General features: G+C 46.8%; 1 protein-coding gene and 1 long non-coding RNA gene across 5 annotated transcripts in view; one reads left to right on the top strand and one right to left on the bottom strand.

Moving 5' to 3' along the window:
- Positions 1-527: 527 nt before the first annotated feature.
- Positions 528-11,530, bottom strand: LOC103099156 (uncharacterized). Its single transcript, XR_469458.3, has 3 exons — positions 11,338-11,530; positions 2,621-2,699; positions 528-1,599 (listed from the first exon to the last, which is right to left on the bottom strand). It is a non-coding gene; the product is annotated as an uncharacterized LOC103099156 (long non-coding RNA).
- The window catches only part of FBXO3 (F-box protein 3), a 47,921-nt gene continuing 28,869 nt past the window's right edge, over positions 8,838-27,889 (top strand). Inside the window, exons 1-12 of one of the 4 annotated variants that reach the window (XM_007497252.3) lie at positions 8,838-10,605; positions 12,977-13,066; positions 13,978-14,141; positions 15,510-15,624; positions 17,073-17,277; positions 17,624-17,638; positions 18,724-18,769; positions 20,185-20,269; positions 20,737-20,859; positions 22,420-22,535; positions 23,492-23,682; positions 24,071-27,313. In XM_007497252.3, the coding sequence (XP_007497314.2) occupies positions 10,487-10,605; positions 12,977-13,066; positions 13,978-14,141; positions 15,510-15,624; positions 17,073-17,277; positions 17,624-17,638; positions 18,724-18,769; positions 20,185-20,269; positions 20,737-20,859; positions 22,420-22,535; positions 23,492-23,682; positions 24,071-24,097 (1,296 nt within the window). In that variant the 5' untranslated portion in view covers positions 8,838-10,486 and the 3' untranslated portion in view covers positions 24,098-27,313. The remainder of the gene's footprint in view (positions 10,606-12,976; positions 13,067-13,977; positions 14,142-15,509; positions 15,625-17,072; positions 17,278-17,623; positions 17,639-18,723; positions 18,770-20,184; positions 20,270-20,736; positions 20,860-22,419; positions 22,536-23,491; positions 23,683-24,070; positions 27,314-27,889) is intronic. The other 3 variants (XM_007497250.3, XM_056801967.1, XM_007497251.3) reach the window with 3 other exon arrangements.

Raw genomic sequence — 27,889 nt, forward strand, 5'->3', positions numbered from 1 at the left:
CTCATCGGCCGCTTCCTCCAGGGGCAGTCTTTACGTGCCTGGGTAGATGCCCCCCTCACTCACCGGTGGCTTTGAGATCGAGCTTTACACTCAACCCAGTTTATTGCTGATTTACCCAGGTGGGGCCGCTTGTGCATGCTACAACTTCTAGGAGCCAGAGGTGAGAGGTGGGTGGACATCAAAAGGAGAAAGCAGTCCCCCCCCCCCCCCACAATAGAGGTATTTTACACACCCCACCCAGGGAAAATGGAAGAGTTGATTTGATCCTGGCTAGGTTTGATCTAACTAGAATTCTATAGACATTGTGGCTGATAAACAGAGACACCAAATTAATGAGCAAAACTCCAGTGAGGCTAGAACCAGATTAAAATGTATTGGTAGGGGGTACAGTTAGGTGGCCTGGAGATGTGTGGTCTTGGGTTCAAATTTCATATAGTGTCTAGCTGTGTGACCCTGGGCAAGTCATTTGCCCCCCCCCCCACACTTCCCCATTGCCTAGCCCTTATCACCCTTCTGTCCTGGAACCAATACAGAGCAATTAATTCTAAGATGGAAGGTAAAAGTGGTGGTGTGTTGTTGTTTTTTGGTAATTGGTAAATAGATAAACAATACATTACTAATGCTTATTTAGTTTACTACAAGCTAAACAAAAGTTTGTTGATTAGATCTGTCAACATGGAAATCTAGAAATCCCGTTTATTTAGTTTGAGGGGAGAAACCCCAGGTTTTGACCTTATCACAGGATAGGTTTCCCCCTGAGGGAAGGTCCCACTTCACCAGACAATAGACATCCACTTCAGCTTGGACACAGTAGGTAGCACGTCAAGCTGAAGGTCCCAAGTTCGATCCTCAGTAAGGAGGGTGTGAAATACTGGGAAAGGCTTCTGGAGACAAAAGAGCTACTTAACTTCTGATGGGATCTGCCTCCCACCTGAAGTAGGAACCTATCCTGTGATGAGGTCGAAACCTGGGATTTCTCCCCTCAAACTAAATAAACTGGGGATTTCTAGATTTCCCTGTTTATTTGTTTACAGATGGGATTAGTTTCACTTTGTTCTTTGGTTTAAGTTTTGTCTAAATTCCCAAGATCTTTGAAATGTAAGCAACTATTTATTGAAATGTATTTTTTAAAATCACAGTTATACTGTCTCCAGCTCTGGGAACAGAGAATGAAATTCGGATTGTGTAGCAAAAGATCTGGATTTTTACTGCTATTGTTGATCAATTTTACTAAATTTTAATGAGTGCTTAGTCATTTACTATTTTTACTAATAAAAGAAAGCAAATCTAATTCAAATGAAAATAAAAGTGACATGAATATTCCTGAGGGTTATTTGGATGAATGAATGACAAAGCATTTATTTAGGGTTTACTAGTCTCTTGGCCTTCCAGAGCTAACGTTTTAAAGAGGGAAACAATTCATTTCAGAAGGTTAACTAGGGGAGGTACTTTGAGCTAAGTGGAATAGATTAACACATTCTATCCAGGAATCTCCCATTGGAGAGTTGATTTCATACTGCGAAGATTTGATCAAATTAGAATGGTATGGGTTCTTTGGTCTATAAAGATGCAAATTCTTGAGCAAAATTCCAAGTGAGACTAGAACCAGATTAAAATGTAATTAGCAAATTTCTAATGATAAATAAAAATATAATACAACATAGTATTATACATACAACATTAAATAAACATTTAATATACAGTTATCTAAGTCAATATGTACCCTGCAGAGATCTTTTTCTTATTCAGTTCAGATCAGACACCACTGATCTATAAGATTCTTCCCATTTGATACTCCCCTTACTCCAAGACTAGAACATTTTTATCTCCTACCCCCTGATTCAGGATCTTTTTTCTTCTGCTCTATCTTTTCCCAAATTTCCAGTCCATTTTGATCAGTACTGATTTTCTTCAGTCTCTCTTTCTTTTTCAAATTTTAATTTTCATTGACATCTTTTGTGTGTTTTTAAAAATTCATTTATTCCCCAATACACCTCTTCCTCCTTAATCCTGGAGACTTTGCTTATAGCAAAGGCTAAAAAAAGGGGGAGGGGAAAGAGGGAAGGAGGGAAAGAGAGAGACAAAAAGCAATTTAGAAAATGGCATTGTTCAGTCATGCCCAACTCTTTCTGACCCTGTGAACCAGATGTCCTTGGGATTTTCTTAGCAAAGGTGAGAGGCTTGCCATTTCCTTCTTCAGTGGATTAAGGCAATTATAAGTTAAATGACTTGCCCAGGGTCACATAGTTCATAACTGAGGCTAGGTATGAACTCAGGTCTTCCTGTCTTCAAGCTCAGTGCTCTGCCTACTAAGCCATCTAGCTGCTCAGAAAGAGTAATTAAAACATTAACACTAACATTAACTAAACTGACAGAATAAGTAATGTTCCACACAATGTTCTTGTGTCTGCCAAAAAGGGATAATTATTCTCCCCTCTCTCTCTCTCTCTCTCTCTCTCTCTCTCTCTCTCTCTCTCTCTCTCTCTCTCTCTCTCTCTCTCTCGATGCACTTTAGTAGTATTTTTTAAAATTATTTTTAGTAGCAAACTCTCCTCCACCCTGGATCTCAAATTCTCCTTTGAAGTCCAAGTCACCAGATCATACCAATCAGTTTACTTACCTCCCTTGTGGTCTCTTCCCTCCTTTATCAATGAATTTCAGTTCTTGGGTCAGTCAGTCTTCCTTGATTCTCTCCCTCTCTATAAGGAAACAGGGTGGAGAGGAGTAGGATGGGTGAGGTCTAGAGGGGTCACAGTAAGGTGGGTAGGAAGGAGGGTACAGAAAAGGATTGAAGTAGGGATGATATAGGTAGGGATAGGGGAGATGGGTGGGCATAGGAGGGTAGAGAGTTGGATTGGGAGGAAAGGGGATGGGAGGAGTGACAGGGAGAGGAGCTGAAGGGTTCAAGTCCTGGTTTGGGTCAGTATGAGGAGAAACCTCCTCACAGGTCAAGTGGGATGACACTTGCTCGATTTCACCGAAGGAGTTAAGCTAGAATGGTTTGCTTCCAAAGAAAGAAAGGTTTTCTTACTGGAGGGAATAGTGGATTCATCTACAAAGTAGGCCCATAAGTACCAGTATTTATAATCTTTGGACTCTTTGTTTTTAATGGCTAACTTCAAATCTTTCAAGATCTTGAAGTCAAAAGAGCTATATTTTGGCCAGGTAAAAGAAATGTCCATCCATGCCTTACAAAGCTTTCTAGCTTCTTTCTTTGTCATGCAGTTCTCCTAAGGCAAATTTGGATCACTCCAGTTATTTAAAAGTTTATACAGGGCTGAATCAGGAGGAATATTTCCTGATTTCCTTTGATGTGTTGCAGTATTTCCCATATTGTCTAGTCTGTATTTCCTATTTAAGCTAGTTTGAGTATTGCTAAATTAGCAGCTTAAACAATGAAAAGCCTCTAAAACACAAAAAAAATGGAGACACAAAGTTCTTCCATGTTATTGTGGAAGGCAATAAGAGAAGGTTTAAAACAAAAGGCTAATGTAAGGAAACCATAATTATAGCACAGCAATAGTATCAATAATGAGTGTGTATTGAGTTTAATAATTGTTGCTATTAGTAATTAATAACAGTATGCATTTATTAGAATTGTTGTTATTAATAATTAACAACCATAAGTCATAAAAAAGTATCAATAATAACCATTAGTAATTAATAGTATTATTAATACTATTGAATTCTAAAATTATTCCTTAATATTACATGTTATTAATTTGATTTAACTTTGAATTTGTTCAAATTTAGACATTTGGTTTTAATTTAAATTCAATATTATTAATATTTCCCATTAATAATCCTTTTATTTAAATGTATTCAATTTCATTGCATTATTTTAGATCACTAGTAGCAGTAGCAAAGGAATTTTTTAAAGTTTACTGCAGTTTTAATTCTCGACAGTGGGTGACGCTATAAATGACTGTAGAGTGGAAGGCTCCTGTGGGTAGATCTATCTAAGCAAGCAGATAAGGAGAAGGCAAAAAAAAATTGTCTTTTAAATGCTAAAGAAAAACAAGCAGTCTTCCTGGAAAGCTTCTTTTAAAATGTTAATGAAGACAGGCACTCCCAAGTAATGAGTTACAAGCAAAGTTGGAGGGGGGGGAAGGGAGGGAGAGAGAACAAATTTCAAAAGAAAACTTCCTCCTAGCCCAGGTTTAAGGATCATTTGGGGGGGGGGGGGGGAAAGAAGGGAAAGAAAAATGGAGTTAAATCCCTTCCCCTAGAACAGTTGGGGGGGGGGGGGGGAGCAGGGAGTTCCGTTGGGCCCTAATGCACAGCCTGGAAGCCCAGGATTAATTTAACGTCCCAGCAGCAGCAGCAGTGTGGGATAAATCAGGCAGACATGGGGGGACTGCCCCAGAGAGCCCCTAACTCTACTCCACAGCCTGGAAGCACCCAGAGGATCTGTTCAAGGGGTCCCCCTGCTCTGTACTTCACTAGGCTGAAAGGAGGAACTCTAGGACCTTTCCTGCTGTGGAAAATAAAAGAGCAGGAGTTCCTGTTGGGCCCCAAAATCCACTGATTCCTTTTAGACAAAAAGGCCCCTTCACCCCTATTCAAGCTGGAAGAAAAAAAAAATTGGGTGTGTTGGGGGTGGGGGGGAGATTGCCACCAGGAAAGGAGTTTTTCCTCACCAATCCAATGTGATCTGGTCCAGGAAAAACAGCAGCCCGCTTCCTCTGTCTGCCAAGGTTGCTGCTCCAATCTGAAGGCAGGCTAGCTAACTGAAGCAGCTTCTATCTTACTTAAACTTTACCTAAGACTCAAAACTTCTCTCAGAAGAAAATTAAGGTTCTAAGAAGTCCTTTCTGGGTCGACAACTGTTACAATTAAAATTAATAATATTTCTTGCTACCCAGAGATATATATTTTATAAAGTTTATTAGGAAGGGTAGACAGTCATTCCTAAGTAACCTGGCTGCATGGAGCCTAGCCTGCCAGTTCCTTTCTTATTTCCCCTCACACCTCCTGCACTGTCTCTTCTCCTCCTGCTTCTCACCTGCCCCAAACCTTAACTTTTATTTTATAGATATGTAAAGTTACTGAGGAGGGGGAGGGGATGAGCTTCCTTGACACAGGGAGCAAAGATTTATATAGCACCCTCTATGTGCCAGGTATTCCTATGATAATTATCTCATTTTATCCTCACAACCCCGGAAAGTAGGTGCTATTACTATCCCCATTTTATAGTTGAGGAAACTGATACAGGCAGAGATTAAGTGACTTGAGGGGGATCACACAGCTAGTAAGTATATGAGGCTGAATTTGATTCCTGATAACCAGCCTTCTATCCACTGACTTCTTAGCTTCACTATCACCTGCCTTTATAATTTGGGGACCATAATATCCACTTTTGCAAATTGCTTGGGGGTTACTGCTATCTTTGCCCCATTCAGCTACCTGAGTTCACACTTGATTTTACCATTACTCCAATCTGTTGAACAGCCAAGATCTTGAATTACAAATTTCCCCTCTGATCATTGTCCTGTCTCTCTTGCTTTGTTTTACTTGATCTCTTCCCTTGACTTTACAATCAACCATCAATCATTTTCCAATGTTACCATCTTCTGGCCATGGTCTCCATCATGCTCATCATTAATGTTTTGAAGTTGGATATATGAATAAACCAAAGAAAATTCTGAATGCCATAAAGAAATGCTATGGATTTAGAGATGCCCAAAAAGGTAAATCTGGAAAAAGAGATTACGTTCTGTAAAGATAATTTTAGGCTTGTGACTTAAAAATCTACATTGGTTGCCAAGGGAAATCTCAAATAAAATATCCAAGTCAGTCTGGAAACTTATGGTAATTTAATTAATATTGATGGCAGGAATTTAAGGAGAAGGAGGGAAGAGGATATAGGATTTCTCTTGCCTGGCCTGTGCCAGGGGAGTTTAAAATCCCCACCTCTAGGTCTCTGAAGAAGATTAGAGGCTTCTAAGAGGATAAAGTTGGAAAGTAAAGGCGGAAGCTCAGCCAGAAACTCACCACCAAATCAGACAATAGCTTGTAGCCACACTAAGATGCTAAAAGGCCCAGCACTCTGCCCCCCTACCAGAAAGGTGCCTGAGAGAGAAAGTGAGCCAAATATAAAGACCTTTCACTCTTGTGTCTACTCCTCTAAAAGCCCATATCTTTTAGAGTTCTCATCTTCTTTGATTAGATTATTTCTTTAGAGTTAATTAACACTTCTTTGTTAAGTTTGCCTTTTTGAGTTACTTAACCTTTTTGTGATTAATTTAACCTTTATAGCTACTTAACACCTTTTTGTATTAAGATCTTAAAATAGACCTAACCTAAAGTTCTAGCTTCACTATAAGGTAAGAGTTAAGTACCTTCATTGTTCAATCAAGAGATTACAACTTTATCTTCCCCTAAAGTAGGGTCTAAGTAGGGTGGAGTAATTTAAGTTCACAACCCCTACCTCCCTGATTTTGTTAGTCTAAGTATCTTCATTGTTAAAATCAGGAAATAGCTAACTCCAATCTTCACAATTCTAAATGTGTCTTAAGTAGAGCCTCTGGGGGGAAAATGGCTCATCTACAAGGACTCTGAGAGTGGTTAGAAGTATGATAGAAGAAAAATCAAATGAAATCAAACCCTTGAGCTAGAAATTGGAAGGAGAAAAATAAATAGTTTGGCCTAGAAAGAAGAAAACTGAACTCAAGTATTATGTGCTCCAAAAGAAGAATGTAGCAAACAGAATTCAATAATTCAGTGAGAAAATAAGGAATATCAAAATAAAGTAAAAAGACTAAAAAATAAAAAAACACGGTCTGTATTATCAAAAACAACAGACCTAGAAGAGGATGAAGTTAGATCGTTTAAGAATCATTATCTGAAACTGAAATTTAAAAAAATTAAAACGAAATAATTTTTAAAAAATCATTAGACTCAAGGAAGCTAGGTGGGTCAGTACATTGAGAGTTGAACTAAAAATGGGAGGTTCTGGCCTCACACATTTCCTAGCCTTGTGACCTTGGGCAAGTCACTTAACCCCAATTGCCTAGCCCTAATTCCTCTATTGCTTTGGAACCAATACTTAGTATTGATTCTAAGACAGAAGGCAAGGGTTTAATACCAAATTCATTAGCAGAGTAGCAGATGAGACATTCCAGCAAGGGTGAAGACTTTCTCAAGCTAAAAGTGAGTCTTCTTCCCTGGAGATGAGGTCATAGAAGTAAACTTTAAATGATCTATTAAATTATTTGGGTTGCATTTTATCCCCTCCATAAAGTGATCAAAATATGGTCTGGCTGGCAACTGGCAAAATGTAAATCCATTCTTTCTGTCCAGTGCTTTCTCTGTTATTTTGCATGGTCCTATTTTTTTACAACTGTCTGAAGCATCACCCTCTAAGCTGTAATTTAGTAGAATGTGGTTGTTTTTTTCCATCCCTTTTGGATTAGCAAAAGCCTTATCCAGCCCTTACATTTGCCCCATTTGGATGCTGATAAGACTAATCTGAAGTAGTACTGTCTGGTATATACAAGGTTTTCTCAGCCAAACAGACCTCGAGAGAAAATGAATTATAGTATTTTGAAATAGTTTGGCTAGCTGTCCTTTCTGACAACCTGCATTAGGTTACAGAGGAATGATGCCATAGGGTTGCTTGAGAAAATGCTCTGAAATGCCTACTTGCTTGCAGAAATAAAATTTAAGTAACACAAGTTATTCAGAGGCAGTTTGGTATAGTGGAGAGAGTGTTGGTCTTGGAACAAGGAAGACCAGGATTCAGATGCACTCAGACATTCACTAGCTTTTTGGGCAAGTTCCTTAATTACTCTGGGGTTCAGTTTCCTCATCTGTAAAATGAGCTAGAAAGGCAAATAGCAAATCATTCCAGACCCTTCTTGCCAGAGGATGATATCACATTTGTGACACCAAAGGGGGTAAAGATAAATTTTCATCACACATAATATATCACATATATAAAATATGTTATATGGCATATAAAATACACATATGTATCCCATCTAACATATATGTTTTTGTAGTTCAGTTTCCTCATATGTAAAATGAGCTAGAGAAGGGAATAGCAAACCATTTCATTTGGAGTTTTCTTGGCAAAAGATAGTGAAATGGTTTGCTATTCCCTTCTCTAGCTCATTTTACATATGAGGAAACTGAAGCAAACAGGATTAAGTGACTTGCCCAGGGTCACACAGGTAGTATCTGAAGTCAAATTTGAACCCAAGGTCTCCCTGACTATCCACTGCATCACCTAGTTTCCCCATTCATTGTCAACATACAACCCTCCACACACACATGTACATGCATATTTATGTATTATATACTTTAGTGTAAACGTTCTGATGTTTACTGTTCTTCCCCTGAAACCACCTCCACCTCAATGGCTCCAGCCATCGATTGAGGATGCTCTAGACTCAGCGATGGTCAAAGGTATTTGAGATCATCAAACCACCAAGAGAAACTGTAGGAGTTTCTGTCCCAGTATGTGCCTGTGGTGCAAGAGCCCAAAGGTTCAAGCAAAAAATCCTTTGACAGGGGTCCAGGAGATTTAAAAAAGTTTAAGATCAAAAGACAAATGCCACTAGAAACAAGGTTAAAAGATTTCTACAAGGTGGTTCCCAGGGTCTCTAGAGTGCCCAGTTAAAATTCTAAAAAAAATGGCTTTTATATTCTTGAGTCTAGGTCAAAGGGCAAGTCTCTAAGGCGTTGGACATTCTGGGATTGTTTGTAGTAGGAAAATCACTTTCCCTTTTTTGCTGAGTCTTCCCACCCCTCTCCAAGGGCTGGGCGACTCACAAACTGGTTTGGGGCTGTGTAGGGCTCAGATTTAAAGTGACTCTCACACTGGCCCAGTTTTTCTTTTCTTTTTGGTTTCACGGGTGACATAAATTGAGAAAAGTGAAAGCAGTTTTGGTGCAGGAGTTGAAAGAAATGCAATTCTGGCCGGGGACTGTGCAGCCATTATCAGAAGCTGGGAATTCCGGGGACACAGGCTGAGAGGAGATTGGGGCAACGTGGTTGTAGGCAAGGGTCAAGAAATGGGACAGGAGGGTATTTCGAGGCAGGACCGCAAATAGAAGCAGGGAGGAGATATTTGAACACAGAACTAGAGAGAAAAGGGGACCTATTCAGGGATGCTGGAGAAATTTGGGGACGGGACTGAGAGGAAACAGCACCTCAGAAGAGATGTGTTTCGAGAACATTTTTAAGACAATGGGATCTCCAAGCAATTTATTACACACCCTCTATGTGCCAGGCACTGTGCTAAAGATGAAAAAATAAAACAGCCCCTTCCAACTAGAAAAGCCACATATAGAAAGAACTAAAGGAGATGGGCTCCGGGATATAAGAAACAACGAGTCACCGAGGTACAATATATAATAAAATAATAATTGTGGCTGAAAGGAAGCCAAGCTGGAAAATATTTGCAGACTTCCCCCAGTTGACTGTAGGTTCCTCGAGGGCAGAGACTGTTTCCTTTTAGTAACATCAGAGTGTAGCAAATTGTTCAGTGGAGTTGAATTGCTTTGAGATGACAAAATCAGATACTTCCCAGCTGTATGACCCTGGGCAAGTCACTTAACCTCAATTGCTGGGCACTTCGAGCTCTTCTGACTTGGAACTGATACTTAGCACCCATTTAAAGACGAAGGGGGAAAAAGACAGGATCTAGGAATAGCTGGGACACGGGTAAGGGGTTAGACCCCGACGAAGATACCAAGGGAAATGCCTGAGAAAAGATTTGGGGAGAGGGGATCCCGGCCTCGGGTGGAGGCAGATTAGTTAAGAAGGGCGGGTGGGCGTCGAAGCAGCCAGGCTATAGAGAAGGGTCCAACAACCCCTCCCCGCCAGCGGGAGATGGCAGGGTGGTCCAGCAGGTGGGGAGGTGTAAATCTCCTGGATTGCAGCAGAGGCAGGGCGGGGCTGGGAGCAGCAGCACTGGGCCCCCGCCCCTCAGGGACCCCCGCTGAGATCGGAGTGCTACTCCTCCACTAAGGGATCCAGCTCAGCTTCGGTGGGTTGGCTGGGCGCTGAGTGCGCCCCTCCTACTTCCGGGCAGGGGTCTCCTTATAAGAGAGCTGCCGAGGCTCCTGGCTTCTAAATGCATCCAGGGTTGCCCTGGTTGACTTCTCTTTCTTCCGCCCTACCCCGGTCGTCTGCCCAGGCTCGGCCCTCTCTCTTCCCCACATCTCCTTTGTGTTCCTACGGTGGTCAGCCTGAGACCGCCTCGACTGTCTTCTCTCCTTTCTCCTCTTCTTCCTGGTCTGCCCGGGGCTGCCCCGTCTGATTTCTCTCCGTCCCCTTCGTCCTTCCTCTTCTCCCGGGTACCCCGGCCTCTTCTCTCTCGTTTCCCCTCGCCCCTCCCACATCCCGGGCGAGCTGCGCTGTCGGCTGCCCCGGGCCCCAAGCCAGGAGCGCTTCCCCTCCTCCTCCGCCACCACCCCCCACCCCGGGCGTGAGGGCGTGGCCGGGGCGTGGCGTGTGGCCGGAGCCGGGGCCTGACAAGATGGCGGCTGCGGCGGCGGCGGCGCTAGGGGCGGAGGAGCCTGAGCTGAGCTTGGAGCTGCTGCCCACCGACCCCCTGCTGCTCATCTTCTCCTTCTTGGACTACCGGGACCTAGTCAGGTGAGCTGGGCGGAGGCGGGTGGGGCGGGTCAGGGCGCTTCCTCCCCTCCCCCCCTCCCCGGAGCCGCCGCGGCCCAGGCCTCCCGCGGAGCCCCCCGCCTCAGTGACCGCGGGGCCCCACGGGTGTGGGGGCCGAGGCATAGCGCAGCTCCCCCGCGGGCCGGGCCCGGCTGTGGCTACAGGCGGGGACCCCTCGGCCGTCGGGACACCGCAGACACTGCCAGACCTAGGGGGCACTAGCCTGACGCCCCCATTCTGCAGATGAGGACACTGAGGCTCAAGGTCACTGAGGCCAGCCCACCCCAGCTCCCTCACTGGCCCCCAGCCGCGGGTCAGTGTGGGCGGGAGCGCTCCCGCAGAACTGGGCACCGCTTGGCCTTGGCAGTGCCCCTCCAACTTTCTGAACAGTAGCAGCCCCACTCATACCCAAGTCAGCAGAAGTCCCCCACTTAGGACCCCGGAAGCCAGCCCTGGGGAGGTCACGGACCGACCCCGTTCTCCTGGGGGGAGAGCCACGTCCTCCAACCGTGCCCTCCCCACCGGCGCCCCCGCAGAGGACCCCGTGCCAGTCCCGCCTTGCTGACCTTGGCCTTGATCTCCGGCCACAGCGACCTGCCCTCCGCCTCCCAGTTAGACCGGGACACCTTGGTCCTAAGAGCCCTCTAGAGAGGGTGCATACCCTGGAGAGCTCCTCGTGGGCTTGGAAACCCACCAGGACCTCCTGAAACTTACCAGCTGAGGTACCTGGCCCAGAGCCTTCTTACCAAACCTGTAATCTACAACTCTGAAGACGGGCAGCAGCCCTGGCTCAGCCTCCAGGCCCTTTACCCGGGGAGCCAGAGTTTCCTCTCTGTATAATGGTCCTATTTGCACCCAGGATGACCCCTACTTCCCTGGGGTTTGGGGTCCCTCAGCAAGCACTCTGCGGGCCAGATGCCAAGACAAAGCTTACAACATAATGAAAATCATCACAATCAAATGGGTCAGCACATGTCAATGGCTTTACCGGCCTTAAGTGCCAGCCACCCTGGGTGAGATGAGATGAGGACACCTTCTACATCCAGGATCCTTGCTAAAGAGATTTAGACCTATTGCCCAAAGTGGATGAGGGTGGGGGAGGCCAGGAGGAGGGTGAAGCTTGGCTTTGCCTGTTCTGAGGGAAGCAGTGACCATGTGGAAGGAGGTCAGGCCAGGGATGGCAATGCCCCCTGGCCTGGTCTCTGATGCCAGGCCATGAATTGCAAATAGCTTGAGGGGGCTTCCAGTCTTCTAATTAATCTTGGACTGTGTTCTTCCTGGGAGCACTAAACTGGAGCCTAGATTTATCTCTATCCTAAGCTAGAGGCTAGCGTCTGTGTGTTCTTTCCCTGACAAAGTGCCCTGGATATGACAGTGAATCAATACAAGGAAAATGAAATGAAGGACTCAGCTTGCTCCCCACCCCCCCAACCTGAGACCACAAGCCTCATTTCTTACAGCCTTCTTTAGGTTAGAAGTATTGTTCCAAAGGGCTGTGGAATCATCTCTTTTCCTTACCACTCTTTTAAATCCCAAACTCCTGGGTTGGGGGAGGTGGCCGTATTAGCTGTGGAGAACTTTTGAGTTTTATGTTTAGAAATCTGTGGTGAATATAAGGAATATTAAAAATCTTACTGCGTTAAAGCAACACTAATATGAAACTTATAGATACCTAAGAAGACTTTCTTGAATTTGACCCCATTGAGAGCTGAACTCTTATCAGAGTAATTAATTACTACAGTTAAATAGTTCAGGGCTACCCCATTTGTTTTTATTTAAGGCAGCATTAGACCAGGATATACTGGTCTCATATCTATGTGTGTAAATATATGTATGTAAATGTTTCTATATAATACACATGTGTATGTGTATATAAATTTGTTTTTAATTTAAGAAAAAATTATGCCATGGATATAATATATCTTCCTGATGTGTTCCTTACATTAAAAAAAAAAACAGCAACCCATAAATGGGGTCCCAACTATTTAACTATAGTAGTAGTGGTAGTAGTACTAGTAGTCAGTATGTTTTTGTGTGTGGCTGAGAATCCTAGCAGAGAACTGCATAACAATATTTTGTCCAAACTTTGCTCTAACTGTATTCTTTTACATAAAACTGAAGGTAGGAAAGTTTCTTGCTGCCAAGGCAAGTACAAAGGTGTGTGTTTTGTAGACTCCCTTGGTTTAAATTACATTTGTGGGTTTATATAATACAGTTTATTAATATGTGGGGTTCTTTCCATCCATCACTCTCCAGGTAATTAGACTAGCAAACACATACAGCTTGTTGTTAATTCTTTGTTTTCCTGTGGGTAGTTTAACACAACTAATCACAATACTGATCCATATTGCAGTTGCAGTTGTGTTAGCCGAAGATTAAACCAACTCTCCAACCATGATCCTTTATGGAGAAGACATTGCAAAAAATATTGGCTTTTATCAGAGTAAGTACATCGGGAAGATAAATGGTGAATCACATAATAAAAAGGCATCGAAAGCTAAAAGAACCTCAACCAATTTATAAGTGGTTTGGAGGCAAATATGTGTTCCTGACTCTTTGCCTAATGGCAGCCAAGAATCCTAGATTTAGAACTGGAAGGGGAGGGTAAATTGGGTTACATAGCAGCTATTCAGTATTTTTGAATCAGGATTTGAACCCAGGCCCCTTTCTGATTTCTCTACTACCTGGCTACAATGGCATATGTTAGATTTAATAAAATAAAGTTTATCCTTAGGAAACAATTGACATAAGGTATTTGTAGATTTCAATAATTTTGGATTCTTGGACTAACTTCACATATAATTTCCTTTAGTGAGTGTTTATTTGGATTTGTGTTTGGGGGTTATGAAAATATTTTTTGCATAATAATTCATATATAACCCAGATTGAATAGCCTGCTGGCACTGGGGATAGGAATGGAAGGGAAGGAGGGAGATAAGTTTGATCATAACTTAGGAAAACTTATATGGAAATTTGTTATTACATGTAATTGGTAAATAAGAATAATTTCCTTAGTGAGGAGCTTATTCACCATCAATCCATAGCTTGACCCAAATACTTTTTGCCTCCTTATCTGTCATTGATGACAAAATACTGTTTTGCATATTCCTAGAACCTTTTCTCCTACATTCTTTCCCATTCTTTGTTGTTTAAAAATGTGAAAGCATTTGGAATCCTTTATTTTTAATCTATCATTATTTAACCTAATATTCATTTAATTTAATATTATTAGTCATGTCATTAAATTGATCACATTCTAGTGAACAAAACACTTTATAGAAGTAAAAGTGACCCCATAAGAATATGCCCCTGCTATTTCATAAAATTCTCAAATGTTTATTCTTGTCTGTTTAGGACAGAAAAAACACAGAAGAACAAGAGTTGGAGATCTCTCTTCAAAGAGACTTATATTGATCTAGGAAGATATATTCAGCATTATGCTACTCTTAAGAAAGCCTGGGATGATCTGGAGAGATACTTGGGGCAGAGGTGTCCAAGGATGATCGGATCTCTGAAAGGTATTAGGAATGTGTGTGTTTGTTGGTTTTTTGAACTGCTAAATTTAGAGGCTAAACTTTCTAAAAGTTTTATTTTTATTTATAGCCTTTTACATCCCCTTCTTTCCTGATTCCTATGGAATGTGCCATCCCCATAGTTTGCCATGGAGCAGTGATGGTAGAGAGATCATTACTGGTTTCATTTAGAGAGTTCTGTTTCCTGTCAGTGTTCCCTCTCATTGATTGCATTGCCACCATATCACTTATTTTCCTGGTTCTGCTTAGCTGAATTGGAGCTACAGTCCACATACGTCTGTTTCTAAATTCCTCATTCATCAATTCTTGGAGCACAGCAGTATTCCATTCTCTTCCTGCTTGTTTCTGGCTCTTTGCTCTACCTTCTCTCCCCAAGCGCTGCTGCTATAAATAGTTTGGGGTGTGTGGACCCTTCCTGGATTTGGCCTCTTTGCCGTCATAGGTGCCCAGTTGTGGGATCCAGGGGAGGTTCATTTGAAGAACAGTTGGATCCCCAGTCTGTAAATGCCTGTTAAGTAAATAGCAGGAAGCTGATATTTCTGTGAAAAGGAGGCACCCCACACTCTAGTGCTGTCCTTGAGGCATGCTAAGGCATTTTTTCAGGTAGAATAAACAGTAATAGTCCCTGGACCAGGAGACTAGAAAGTGGAAGTGCTTGTTAGGATAATAATGATGTCCAAAAGGCAGAAAAATAAAAGGAAATTACCTGTTCTAGTATACAGATAAGGAAAAGTTTGTCACCCCCAAACTGGCAAGTGATACATCGAGATCTTCTGAATCCGAGTTCATTTAATTTGCAGTCCCTCCATCCCCTCCATCCCCTCCAGGACACATCCCTCCCTTTTCCCCCCTGTTTAAATCCTTACCTTCTAAGAAGCAATATTGTATATTGGTTCTAAGACAGGAGAGCAGTAAGGGCTGGGTGATGGGGATTGTGACTTGCCCAGGGTCACACAGCTAGGAAGCATCTGATACCGGATTTGAACCCAGGACCTCCCATCTCTGGACCTGGCTTTCAATCTACTGAGCCACCTTCGTTGCCCCCCATGCCTACCTAAAGGGTTATATAGATAGTGGGTTTGGGGTAAGTGCAGCTCCCTGAGAACAAACTAGTGTTTATAAGAATGTCAGGACTTATAAAGTGCCTTGCACAACCCCCATTTAGCCCTAACTGCAGCCTCTATTTTTTTATATGAAGGAACTTGAGGCAGGTAAGTGTCTGAGGAAGGATTCGCATTGGGGGGGCAGGGAAGGCTGCGGGGGGCACAGTGCATTATCATGGCATCATGAGTCTTGTCCACTGGGTGCAGCGTCTGGGACTCACTGGGTGTCTCTGGGTGTGTCCCCTTGCAGACAGCGTGGAGGAGCGGGAGCTGGATGCCGTGGAAGCCCAGATTGGCTGCAAGCTGCCCAATGACTACCGCTGCTCCTTCCGGATCCACAACGGACAGAAGCTGGTGGTTCCTGGGTAAGGCCCTCTTGTCCCAAGGAAGCCTGGCGAGGCCTGGGAGAGGAGTGTGAGGCAGGCCTTGGGCCTCACTTGGGAATGAGGTTCTTTTCTTAGTATCATTAGTATCCATCTTAGTATCATTCTGAAGATGAGAGTGGTAAGGGCTAGGCAATGGGAAGGAAGGGACTTGCCCAGGGTCTCACGGCTAGGAAGGGAGGCCAGATTGGAACCCAGGACCTCGAGACTGCAGGCCTGGTGCTCCATCCTGTGCTATCTAGCTGCCTCCCATCTCTTAATGATTGCATTGGTGAGGGAGATGCTTGTGATTCAAAGGATCCAGATTAAATTTGGGGTAAGAGTATCCGTTTATCTATTAGATCAGGCTAGCAGCAGAGCTGAGAAAGGGAGGTGGGTCAGGCAGCTTCATAGCTTTGATTAATTGATGAAAGCTAATTAAGAGGCTGCCCGCCCCTCCCCTTCCTTTACTCACCAACTTCTATTAAAAAGACTTTGCTTGGGATGCCCCCAAACCAAAAAGCTGCCCCAGGCTGAGGCCTGGATGGGCTCAGAGAGGCAGACCCGGGCGCGGGGACAGGGCAGCGCTCCTCCCCAGGGTGCTGGAGAGCTGTGACCTTCCCATTAGGCTGGAGCCTGCTGGGGGCCCTTTTGGGTCTCCCTCCCTGCCAGAGAATCTGTGAAGCCAGGGGTAGCAGCCGGCTGCCCCAGCGGGATGGGGAGGGAAACCTCAGGTGTCCGTCCTTCACCCTCAGCCCCAGCCTGGGAGGAGCCTCGTGGGCCAAAGTCGGCGAGGCCTGGGCCGCATTGAGCGGGGAGTCCAGGCTTCCTGCGCCTTCCCAGCAGGCCCAGGAAGCCCTCGGAGCCCCTGTTGGGTGGTCGGCAGGGCCCCTCCTCCAGGGCTCTCTCCTCCCTGATGCCTCCCTGACTGAGCGGCTGGCTGGGAAGCCCAGACCCAGGCACAGGGAGGCCCCAGGGAGGGGGATGACCTTGTCTCAACGTAGAGGGAAACTGAGCCAATCTTCTGGTGCCCGTCCCGCCTCGCTTTGAATTCTTGGATGAGGAAGCGGGCCCGTGAGGCCTACATCTTCCCGGCTCAGTTTCTCCCTTTGGGCATAGTTTCTGCTGGGGTCTGATCAGGCATCTGGAGTCTCCCTTTCGGGGGGCCGCAGTGCCGTGCAGGGGTCCCAGGCCCTCGTGCTGCAGAGACAGGGCGCTCCCAACAGAGGCAGGACCAGCCCCAGGCTTCCAGGCCGCGGGCCTCTGGGGGAGCTTTCTCGGGCTGCACTCCAAAGCCGCGGTTTCAGGCAGCTTCTGGAGCCCCCGGAGCCAGCGCCTGGGGTCCCCCTGGCTTCCTGCCGCAGCAGAGTGCGCACTTGATGCTAGGAGCTCTCGGTCTCGGGCCGTGCCGCTCCGTCACGGGCCGTCCGGGCTTTCTTCTTCCACTGCAGGCTGATGGGCAGCATGGCCCTCTCCAACCACTACCGCTCAGAGGACCTGCTGGACATCGACACGGCCGCCGGAGGATTCCTGCAGAGGCAGGGCCTGAGGCAGTGTCTCCCCCTCACTTTCTGCATACACACTGGTTTGAGTCAATATATGGCCCTGGAGAGTGTCGAAGGCCGCAATAAATACGAGATCTTCTATCAGTGTCCGGTAAGTAGGACTTCCTGTGCCTTTTAAAATTTAGTTATGACGATGGACAGATTAATCTGGCAGAGTCCTTGGACTTTATTATGCCTTAAACAAATGCACTAGATAGAACACTCGGCGGGCTCCATCTAGAGGCTTTTCTAGGCCATAACCTGGTTTGTATTAAGTGCCGAGGGCAAGCTGGAGAAAAGCTCTTAAGATCACAAGAAGGGAAATTGAGGATTTTTAGGGATCTGACCTTCATATCTTGGAGAAGCTTGATGGAGAAGGGTTTTGGTTGAAATAATTTTAGGTAAAGATCATTAACTGTCTTAAAGGTACTGCTGTTGACTTTTTTTTTTCCTTTCAGGTTCCTGATCTGCAGGTAATTAAGGTGTTTTAAAGTTGAATATTTCTTTGAGGAAGGTTGTATTTTTGTCTGTTTCATAACTATAATCCTCACTTGGGGTGACAATTCGAATCTCTTGCCACATACTTCCCTATACTTTGGTTTCTGCTCCTAGTGTTTCACATTTGTAATTATGTGATCCGTAGTGTTTCCCTTTGTCCCCTTCAAGGGCCCCCTTTAGACCTTAGTGGAATCCTTCATTAATAGTTACACATGTGATTTTTACTCTAAAACCCTGTTTATTATGTAAAAAATGAAAATGAAAAATGAGAGACAGGATGGCATAGTTGCTTGTATGGCGTTGGCATCCGAGAGATGTGGGTTTGAGTCTTGTGCCTGCTCCATATGGGTGGAAGGACTGAACCAGTAACAACCCCTCACTGTTCCAGCAGAGCAGGTATTAATCTGTATGGGAAGAGAGAATTTCCTTACCAGGAATTGCTTGCCAGAGACCATTCAAAAGAGAAAATGTCCTGGCCTTCTGGAACATGTGGCTCCATTAAACTTGAGAATATTTAGGAGGGCCTTGGTTTCCTGTGGTCAAACCAGTGTTCAGAGCACATTTTGTAACCCCTAAAATTCTCTGACTACGAGCGAGCCCTTGTTTATTTCTTTTTTGCCCTATGGCACCCCCTTGAAATAGGAAAATGAGACATCTTGTGGGACAGTTGAGGAAACAGACCCAAAGAGAAGTGATTTGTCCAGCATCCCATGGGATTAGTGGCCTAGCTAGGCCTTGACCCTCAGGTCTCCTTAGTCTTCACCTAGGGTTCTTCTCTTCTAACTTCCTGGTTGGCTGGCTTTTGTGGAAAAAAAAAATAAGTACATGAGCCTGTATCTAAGTCAACCAGGGTCTTTGGCCCAAGGAGGCACGCAGGAGAGGACCCCAACGCTGGGGCAATGACAGCCATGCCTCCAGCTTGCTAGTTTTTGAAGGAGGGTTTTAGGAGTGGGACAAGAGTGGGTGGGCATCACTTGGCTCCAGGAAAGAATGTGTCTGGGTGAAAAGGCTTTTAGAAACAAGTGATTTCTTAAAAAATAATGTACCTTTTCTAATCTAGGACCAGATGGCTCGGAATCCATCAGCAATTGATATGTTTATTACAGGTAGGAAGAACCTTTTTAATTCCTCATTTCACACCCAAAAAGGCATTAGGAAAGAGCTGTTTGTGCCTAGTTCCTAGTGAAATGTCACTTGACTGATGGTAGAGAGCTCTTTCAGGAAAGTACCTGGTCTGAATGACAGCAGAGGTAGAATTATGGCCATTGTATTTCTTCTGTTTACTACATGTTCTTCCATATGTTCCTTGTGGACCTATGGAATGGCAGCTACTGGGAGCACAGGTTTCAGGGATGCATTCTTGACAAGCCTTGTCTGCCATTTTGTGATTCAGATTCTCTCCTTCCCTGAGGTGATAAATAATCTGACTTGGGTTAAACCAGGGTTGTCAGGCAATAGATTGCCATCTTCCTCATGGCTCCAAAGAAGACACCCATCCCCCATCCAAGAAAACTCTAGTCCCTCCTGTCTATCTCGCAACCTTGTTTGGTTGATAATGGCTTAGTGTCACCACTGGCCATCCTACACACACGCACATATAGCCACGCACACAGCGGGCTCCCGGGGCTGCTCCCTTCGGTGGTCGCCCTGCCTGTCTTTTCTGACAGCGTCTGCCACAGCTTGTCAGCATCTCCAGCTGAGGAGGTGGGATGGCAGGTTTGCCCTCCTGATCCTCTGAGGTTGGCGCCCCGCTGCTCTCTGAGAAGGATGCTTTTCCATGGCCAGAGAAGAGGGCAGCGCCAGCCTGGGCCAGGCAGCGGGTGCTCACGATCCCTCGAAGAAAGAACCGTGGCAGAACTCTGAGAAGCCAAATGAAGGCCCGCAGGGCCCGGCGTTCCCCATGGAATGGGCCGGCTTCCTTTGGCTCCTCAGTGATTTCCTGCAGCCTGCCTTCTCGGGGGGATGGGAGGCCCAGAAGGGAACATTAAAAAAGAAAGGCTAGTGCGGCGGCTCTCCTAGGCCTCTCATGGATTCAGAGAGAGCTGGCAGGGGGCCTCAGGGAGGATGGCCCGGGCTGGGCTCTCACAAGGAGCGCCATCAGAGCTCCCAAGCAGGAGAGTGTGCGCCAGCCTTGCTCCCTCCCCACAGTGGGGCTTCCCCCAAGTCCCCCAGACTTCCCCTTTATGTGATGAGGAGCCACACCAGGCCTTGGGCCTCTTGCCCCAGTCCCGTGCTCTGAAGGATCCCAACAAGGCTATCTAGAGAGTCTATACAGCAGGCATAGACCATGCACTGGAGGGGAGGGGAGGGGAGGGGAGGGGAGGGGAGGGGAGGGGAGGGGAGGGGAGGGGAGGGGAGGGGAGGGGAGGGGCGCGTGCACAATGCTGTGATTGGCTCCCTGGGTATCGCCTCTTCCGGAATGGCAGAGCGCTTCCCCTGTGCCATAGACTGGAGCCAGGCGCAGCAATCGGCAGCAGGCCGAGCTGCTTTGGTGAAGCCTTTGTCTTTGCTCTTCTCCTAGGTGCTTCCTACTCCGAATGGTTTACCTCTTACGTGCACAACGTTGTCACAGGGGGCTACCCCATCATCCGAGACCAGATCTTCAGGTATCCCCAGCGGGCTGGCCCAGCAAAGCCACCCAAGTGAAGGCTGTATTTGTACCCGAATCTTGTGGAAATCAGAGAGAGAGAGAGAGAGAGAGAGAGAGAGTCTGTCTGTGTCTGTCTCTGTGTGTGTGTGTGTCTGTCTGTGTGTGTGTTCCGTATGATTTTAGTAGTTTAGCTTCTCTTAACGCCAGCCTAATACTAAATTCTGGAATCCCATTAACTACCATCTTTTATAAATATTAGTAGAAGGTAAGCCTGTCTGAATTCCAGATCTGCCAGACAAAGATGGAATAAATGGGTTGTTTAGAAGTAACTCTGGGGGGAAAAAATCTCCCTGTGATTCGATTGATTTTTAACTTGATCCTGCACGCGATACTTCCTTCTGCACACTACCTTTCTTTGTGGTTTTTTAATCTCTGAGGACTCATCATTTGTTCAAAAAGAAGCCTTTCCTTTCTTGGTTGCAGATATGTTCACGATAAGGGGTGTGTGGCGACCACTGGAGACATCACAGTGTCCGTGTCTACATCCTTCCTGCCAGAGCTCAGTTCTGTCCATCCACCTCACTACTTCTTTACTTACCGAATCAGGTGAGCACGAGGGCCAGTTCAAGTGGGTTCACTTTATATGACCACTTTTAAACATTGTATAATGAACTCTTGGGGGGGGGGGTAATAACATGTAGAAACACTTTTTAATCATTATCTGACATTTTGTGATCCAGATTCTCTCTTCTGTCCCGAGATGGTGCTGTCATGCCATCTCTCTTAGCATTTTCAGGGACCTGTTCCTGGAAATGGTGTTTGTAGTGCCTCCAGCTCTCACACAGCTCTTCTAATCCGTATTAGTTAGCGGGTTCCCATTTATCGGTTAAGATTTTTCTGTTTTGTGCTCGTTTGGGATTCTTAATTTTTTTAAAGAATGTTTTAGAATCACACAATCAGTCCATGAATCTTTTCAGAGGTGTCAGATGTACTTTTCCTGAGTGTGTTAGATAGTGGTAGAGGCTTAAGTATATTGTATAAAAGAGATCTCTGGACATGCACACTCTTATAGATGATTGGATATGCCCCTTAGGAGATGGATACTAATACTGCATTTTATGTAGCAGCAGTTTAAAAAATGTTGGTTGAGTGAAATTTTCTATCTATGGTCAGGAAGGTACCCAAAAAAATCTGTTGTAGGGTGTCTGCAAAGGGCTTTACCTTCACCTATCTCTGATTGCCCATGTCTTGGTTCCAGTTCAAAGTTTACATTCTAGATCTGTTTTTGTGCAATGACTTTTGGTGACCATTTTTCAAGGGGGGTTGTGGGGGGATTGGGAGGCAGTTCTAGGTGAGGCCCTTCCTCTTCCAGCTCAGCTTAGCTCTGGCTGATGGGCCTTGGAGCCCACTGAGGCTGAGTGATTTTCCTGGGGTCACACAGCCAGCATGAATGGTGGGATCCCCAAAACCCAGGGCTCCTCCTCTGCCCTGTGTGCTGCTCTTATCTAATTATCATCATTGTTGTTGTGGTAACTAAACGAAGAGCCTAAGGGGCAGTGAGGGGTGTCAGGCCTTAGAATGAGTCCCACCCCCAAGACCCTGGGTATGTATCCCTTCTCTCAGGGCCCGAGCAACTCCATTGTAGTGGGGCATGACAGGCAAGTCAGTCCCAACTGGGAAGAGTCTGGTGCGCTCACTACCCGTGTAGGCCAGTTGGAAATGCTTCCTTTTTAAAAGGCGCTGTTTCAGGCACTGATAGAGAGCCAGGCCTAGAGAAGTAAGGTCTCTGGTTCAAATGTGACCTGACACACTTCCTGGCTATGTGACTATGGGGTAAGTCACTTCATCTCAGTTGCCGAGCCCTTATTGCTCCTCTGCCTTGGAACTAATCTGCAGGATCGGTTCTCAGGTACAAGGAAGGGTTTTAAAGAAGTAAAAAATAAAGAGTTGTTTCTAATAGCCATGTCAGACCCATCCCTACTGCCAATCTGGTGACTCTGACATGTCCTCCATACGGGCCTCAGAGAGATCCCCTTCATCTTGTCAGAAGTGGCAGGAGCAGATGAGTTGGGTTAAGAATATTCTCCAAATACCCTGACTATTACAGGTCTGAATCCAGTTCCTTTTAAAGAAAAATTAAATGCCCACTTCCCCCACTTTTTCTAGGATTGAGATGTCTAAGGATGCCCTCCCAGAGAAGACTTGTCAGTTAGACAGCAGATACTGGAGAATCACCAATGCCAAGGGTGAAATCGAAGAAGTCCAGGGGCCTGGTGTTGTGGGTACGTACAGAGCTGGGGTTCAGGGGCCCCTGCTAGGGTTTTTTTGGGGTTTTTTTGGCACAGTTGTGATCCTCGGAAAGGTAATGGATGAGTTTCCTAATAATTTCAGTCCTGAGAATCATCCCCTTTTCCAGGTGGAGTGACTTAGTTGTGGCTTATCTGTGATTCCTGTTTCTCTTGGCTTCTTTGGGCTGTGACATACAGCATGGGGCGGGGGAACAGGTAAAAAATTCATTTTCTGTGAATCTGTTCTGATAACTTTGGTGAAGAATCCAAATGAACCAGTAGCTGGATTTTATTTGCCACCTTCAAGTCTCTCCAGCCCGGCTTACTTACCATCAGTTGCTTTTTTTTTATGGGTTTAGTTTTCAGGATGAGGATTTACTTCATTATACTGGTATCCTTTTATTGCCAAGGGTTCTGAATCACCTGTTAAAGCAATATACTTACCTATTTTAGTGTATTGCACAAAGTAGGATAAAGCTAGGGCTCTCATTAATTAACAGGACTGGAATAGTTAAGGTCTGCTATTTTTTCCTTAGACTTCAAGGACATTCACACCTGTGGAACATTGAAGGGAATCTCATCCCTAATCACCTTTGTACCTTGGGCTGTATTGTTAACTCCCTTTGTCAAAGCTGGAGCTCTGTGTAAATTACTAGTGACTTAAAATTTTTTCATCTTTTTCATAATGGCTGCCTGGAATAAGGGATAGGGAGGTGGCCTAGGAGCCAGCAAGACAACCCGGGTTCTAGTTCTGGGCCTCTGGCACTTAGCTCTAAGGCTGCCACAGGACAGAGGCCAGCCTACTTTGGAGGGGGTCTGTGGAGTTTCTCTCCCAGGAGCTCCCTGGATTGACCAGTGAAATTACAGGTCTGGGCCCTCTCCTTTGCCTTCTGTCCAAAAGGATGAAAAGTGTTTCTGGTTTTATTCATGGACCCTCTGTTTCTTGGCAGGAGAATTTCCCATCCTCAGCCCAGGCCGGGTATATGAGTATACCAGCTGTACCACATTCTCTACCACGTCAGGGTACATGGAAGGACATTATACCTTCCACCTCCTTTACTACAAGGACAGAATATTCAACGTGGCCATTCCCAGGTTTCATATGGTGTGTCCCACATTCAAGGTCTCCACCACCCCAAGGGTAAGCACGCCAAGCACTTGAGCCATTTGTCTTTCTCAGCCATATTCCCCTGGTTAGAAACAAAACAAAAACAATCTGATGCTGGCAACCGACCATTGGGAAGGGTGGCTCTGGGCCTCTTCATCCCCTGCTCCTCAGGCCAGGGTAGTCCCTGGAAGTCCTGTGAGGCCCAGAAGTTCATGGCTTTCTCCTCCACCCCATCTTTGGGAACCCTTAGGAGGCTGGGAGGGAGGCAGGGCCCGGCCGCCATCTTTATTATGTGATAGGCCTGAGTGTCGTTCCCAAAGTTACCAGCAGAGGCCGCCCTGCCGAAAGCTTTACTTTCTACCACCTCCAAACCAAGGGATACTAAATGGAGACCAATCTAATCCAAACCCTCCTTTTAAAGGTGAAGAGACCAAAGCTAATGGAGTGACTTAGCTCTCTTACCCTCTGAAGTTCTCCCGCTAGAGCTGGCACCCCCCTGCCCGCGGTCCAGATCATCTGCCGTCCTGGAAAGCCTGTGCTGGCCCCATGGTTGGGGAAGCCTTGGAGTGATGATGGCTTGCTCTCCCTGCTCTCTGACACGCTCTCTTAGGACCAAATTGTTCCCTTTCTCCCAGAGCCTGTGAGGATCAGAAGGCACTGCCCATGGGGCCATGTCGGGATTGTTAGGGCCGCCCAGTAGGGTCTTATGTTGGATAAATAAAAGTCTGCTGCCATGAATCGGGAAGGCGTCCTACTCAATGGTGTCGTTCTGTTCCAAGGAAACACACAATGAGTGTGCCGTGATCGAGGAAGACGAGGAGTCCACGGATTCTGAGAACTTTGAGGACCAGCCCCGGCTCCTGGACTTCTCTCCCCCCACGGGCCACTGTCCTCGGCACACCTGAGCGCCCAGGCTCTTCTGGAGAGTGTAAATACGGGCTGTTCCGGCACGTCTCCGGGCAGCGGACAGAGCGGCCCAGCTCTGGGGTCCACCAGACACTTTATCTTAGCAGTTGGTTTGGGTTGTTTGTGTTCTCTGTATGACAGAGGAGGGGAAGGGAGGGAGGAAGGGAAGGCCAGGCCTCTTTCCTTTCCTCTTCCTCATGTCAGATGGGAAATTGTTCTCCAGCTGAGGGGCCGATAGTTCTGCCTTGTTGAAAGCATTTTGTCCTTGTAATAGTTACAGAAGCTGACTGTGTGGGGGCAGCGGATGGCAGGGAGGGTGGCTTTCCACCACCGTCCCTGCCCATGGAGCAGCAGCAGTCAGGATAGGGGAGATGCTAGGCTTGAGCAGCCTACCAGCTTCCTTTGGTCCTTGGGTTATCCTTTCCTGCCATTGTAAGTCGTCTTTGGAGGAACTGAACTACTTGCAAGTAGCCTTGGTAGCCAGGGAATCCATCCGAGAGCACCCTGTCCATCCATTTTATACCTACTGGAGACACCCAAGACCTGTCGTGGTTGATGTCAGTGACCGGCAACTAAAAATGGTCTTTTTCTCCTTGAAGACAGACAATCCATCCTTGAATTTATTTTAGATTAAAAAAATCTTTTAACATAGCAGTCATTTTGAAATGTGGTATATTAAAGCACCTGCCGTGTTCCTACTAACAGGAGTAGTCTTGGCAATGACTTGCACGGCATATGCCTTTGTAAATACGATTTCTGATTTTCCTGCTTTATACACTTTGTCTTAACTTTGTGATAAGTGACATGAATTTTATGTTAAGACTAAAATTTGTTTTCCTGATAGGTTTTTGTAATGATCAGATTCTGAATTTGGAATGAAATCTTCCAGATGTTTAAAATCACATATTTAAAAGTAACTCTGTTTTTATCTCATCTTTTTATGCCACATCCAAAACTTTTTTCTTGCTCTCTAAATGGATGCTGATGAGCATTAGCCTTGCTTTTTTAAAGCAGAGGTTGGTCAACATTGCCGATGAGTCCAGCAGACCCTATTCTGCATTATTTGGGGTCAGGACCATTTGCTGGTATGTGTTATAGTGCTCACACACACACACTTGGTTAAGGCTGCACAAAAGGGCCTCCATGGAGGCCTGGGCGGCGTCTTCCCAGGAGGATCCAGCCTCGCCCCTGCCCCCTTCGTGTAGGGAGCCAGGGCTCTGGGCCCATCTCACTGGGTGGCCCATGAGGGGCTGCCCTTGGCACTTCAAAGGGCCCAAATGCCATCCGTGGGGCCGGCTTTCCTGAGCATGCAGGGACCAAGTGAGGCAGACTCCCCCGTGGCTGGCGAGCCTGTTGGCTAACCCTCAGCCTGGCTAGCCGGTGGCCAAGTGGCTGTATGTGCCCCACTGCAGTCCTCCAGTCCAGCTCTAGAGGCTAGTGATTTAGATTGCTGTTTGGCTACAGCAATTCATAGGAAGATTTTAATGAAAATTAGGTTATGGGATCTGGGCCTCTGGAGGGGATACTGGGGATACCCAGAGCAATGAAAGCAAGGAATAGAGAGGCCCAGCGTATATAATGAGTGATAAAAGGGCAGCCATGATAGGCTGTGGGGAAAAAGTTTGTGGCAGTCTCACCCAGAGAATGGAAGGCTCAGAACTCCCTTAACCTTCCTCTTAGAATCACTACTATGTATATATGTTGAGGCAGAAGAGTGTGAAGTGACTTGCCCAGGGTCACACAGCTGGGAAGTGTCTGGGGCCTGTTGTGAACCCAGGACCTCCCATCTCTGGACTTGACTCAATCCACTGAGCCACCCAGCTGCCCCCTCAAAACTCCCTGGACCAGAGGTATGAAAGTGAAGAAGAGAGGTTTAGGGCCAAGAAATAGCCCCAGGGCTGATAGAGTAGCCCCAGGAGTGGATCAGGGTTTGCATATTGACTAGTCCTCCCCTGGGTGCTTCTGGGTGTGAATCGCAGGAAGGGGACCCCGCGGACCGATTAGACAGGTCTAACGAATCTAAATACCGCCCGGAAAAGGGCAAGACTTCTCTCGTGACCATGTGGAGCGATGCGATTGATGCCTGCCTGGTGGAGATTACTGAGTCTGGGGGTTCCGCTTCTATAGGCCGTTCAGTGGAGGGCCTTCAATCTGAGGCAAGCCCCGCAGCGCCCCCAGTCTCCGGTGGGGGGGGGGGGGCCGGGAGACTCCGGCCTTCCTCGCGGAGATCCCCTCACAATGGAAATTCGGAGTCCGAAATTATGAGCGGAAAAAGTTTCTTTCCTGAAAGAGGGGGCCGTCTCTAGTGCTAAAGCAAAAACCCTCCTCTTCCGGCCGAGCCTCACCACACTCCCCCTTCCCCACCGCCTTTCCCCGTCTGACCCCCAGAAACTGGGGAACCTAAACTCACCCCATCGGACACTAGGACAGCCACGCGTGGCTCCTTAGTAAACAGCCCCCCCCCCCCCCCCAGCCTTGAACCCCTGTAGCCTGCCGGAAGCTGCGGTAGGGCTCGGCCGAGCCGAAGCAGGGGACGCGGCGAGGAGGTTCGGAGATGATACTCTAGTCAGCTGGTTTGAAACTCGCCCAGAGTTGGCCAGGGGCCACACGCAGCTCCCCCGCTCCCATGGAGGACTATAAATGGCCAAACTGGTGCTCCATGCGGATCGGGAAAGGGGTGTCCTCGTTGGGAGGAGACAGACCAAACGATCTCCCCGAGTCCGCCTCGAAAGCCCCAGGACTGCGGAGGCGTCTCCAGGTCTGTTTGTAGAAGCTCGGGAGAGCCGGCTGAAGCATGGAATGGGGAGGGGGGGCGGGGCGCGCCAGCCGCCAGCTCTGTTTTCTGGTGCCCCGAGGGCTGACCACGGCGTGTAGGGAGATTGGGATCGCCGTGGATTACGGAGCTACTAAATCCCTTGGTCTGTCCGGGCAGGGGCCTACACATGAAATGAGAGCCCCGAAATATCGGCGTTGGTATTCCCCAGGCCAGCCCGCCTTCGGGTGGGATGGGGGGGGGAAGGCCCAGCCCCTGGAGCTCGCCCTCCGCCCCCGCCCCCGCCCCGCTGGGGCCCACAGCCGAAGCAGGGCCAAGTTCGCCCGGACCTGCTAAAACCTGCCGCAGCAGCCCTGCCCCCACAGCCCAGCTGCTCCAGCCTTGGCTAGATTTCGAATGCTCGCCCGGCTACGCCTAGGTGCCCGCAGCATTCCCTGCCCTGACACCGGGCGCCGACAGACGGGGTTGTGGGGGGCTGGAGGAATTTTGTCACCAAAGCGCTTGGGGAAACCTGGGGAGTCGGGCCAGGAGGAGCTTGACGGGAGAGGGAGGGGTGCGGGC

This window comes from Monodelphis domestica, chromosome 6 (assembly GCF_027887165.1).
Source record: "Monodelphis domestica isolate mMonDom1 chromosome 6, mMonDom1.pri, whole genome shotgun sequence".
Classification (NCBI taxonomy): Eukaryota; Metazoa; Chordata; class Mammalia; order Didelphimorphia; family Didelphidae; genus Monodelphis; species Monodelphis domestica.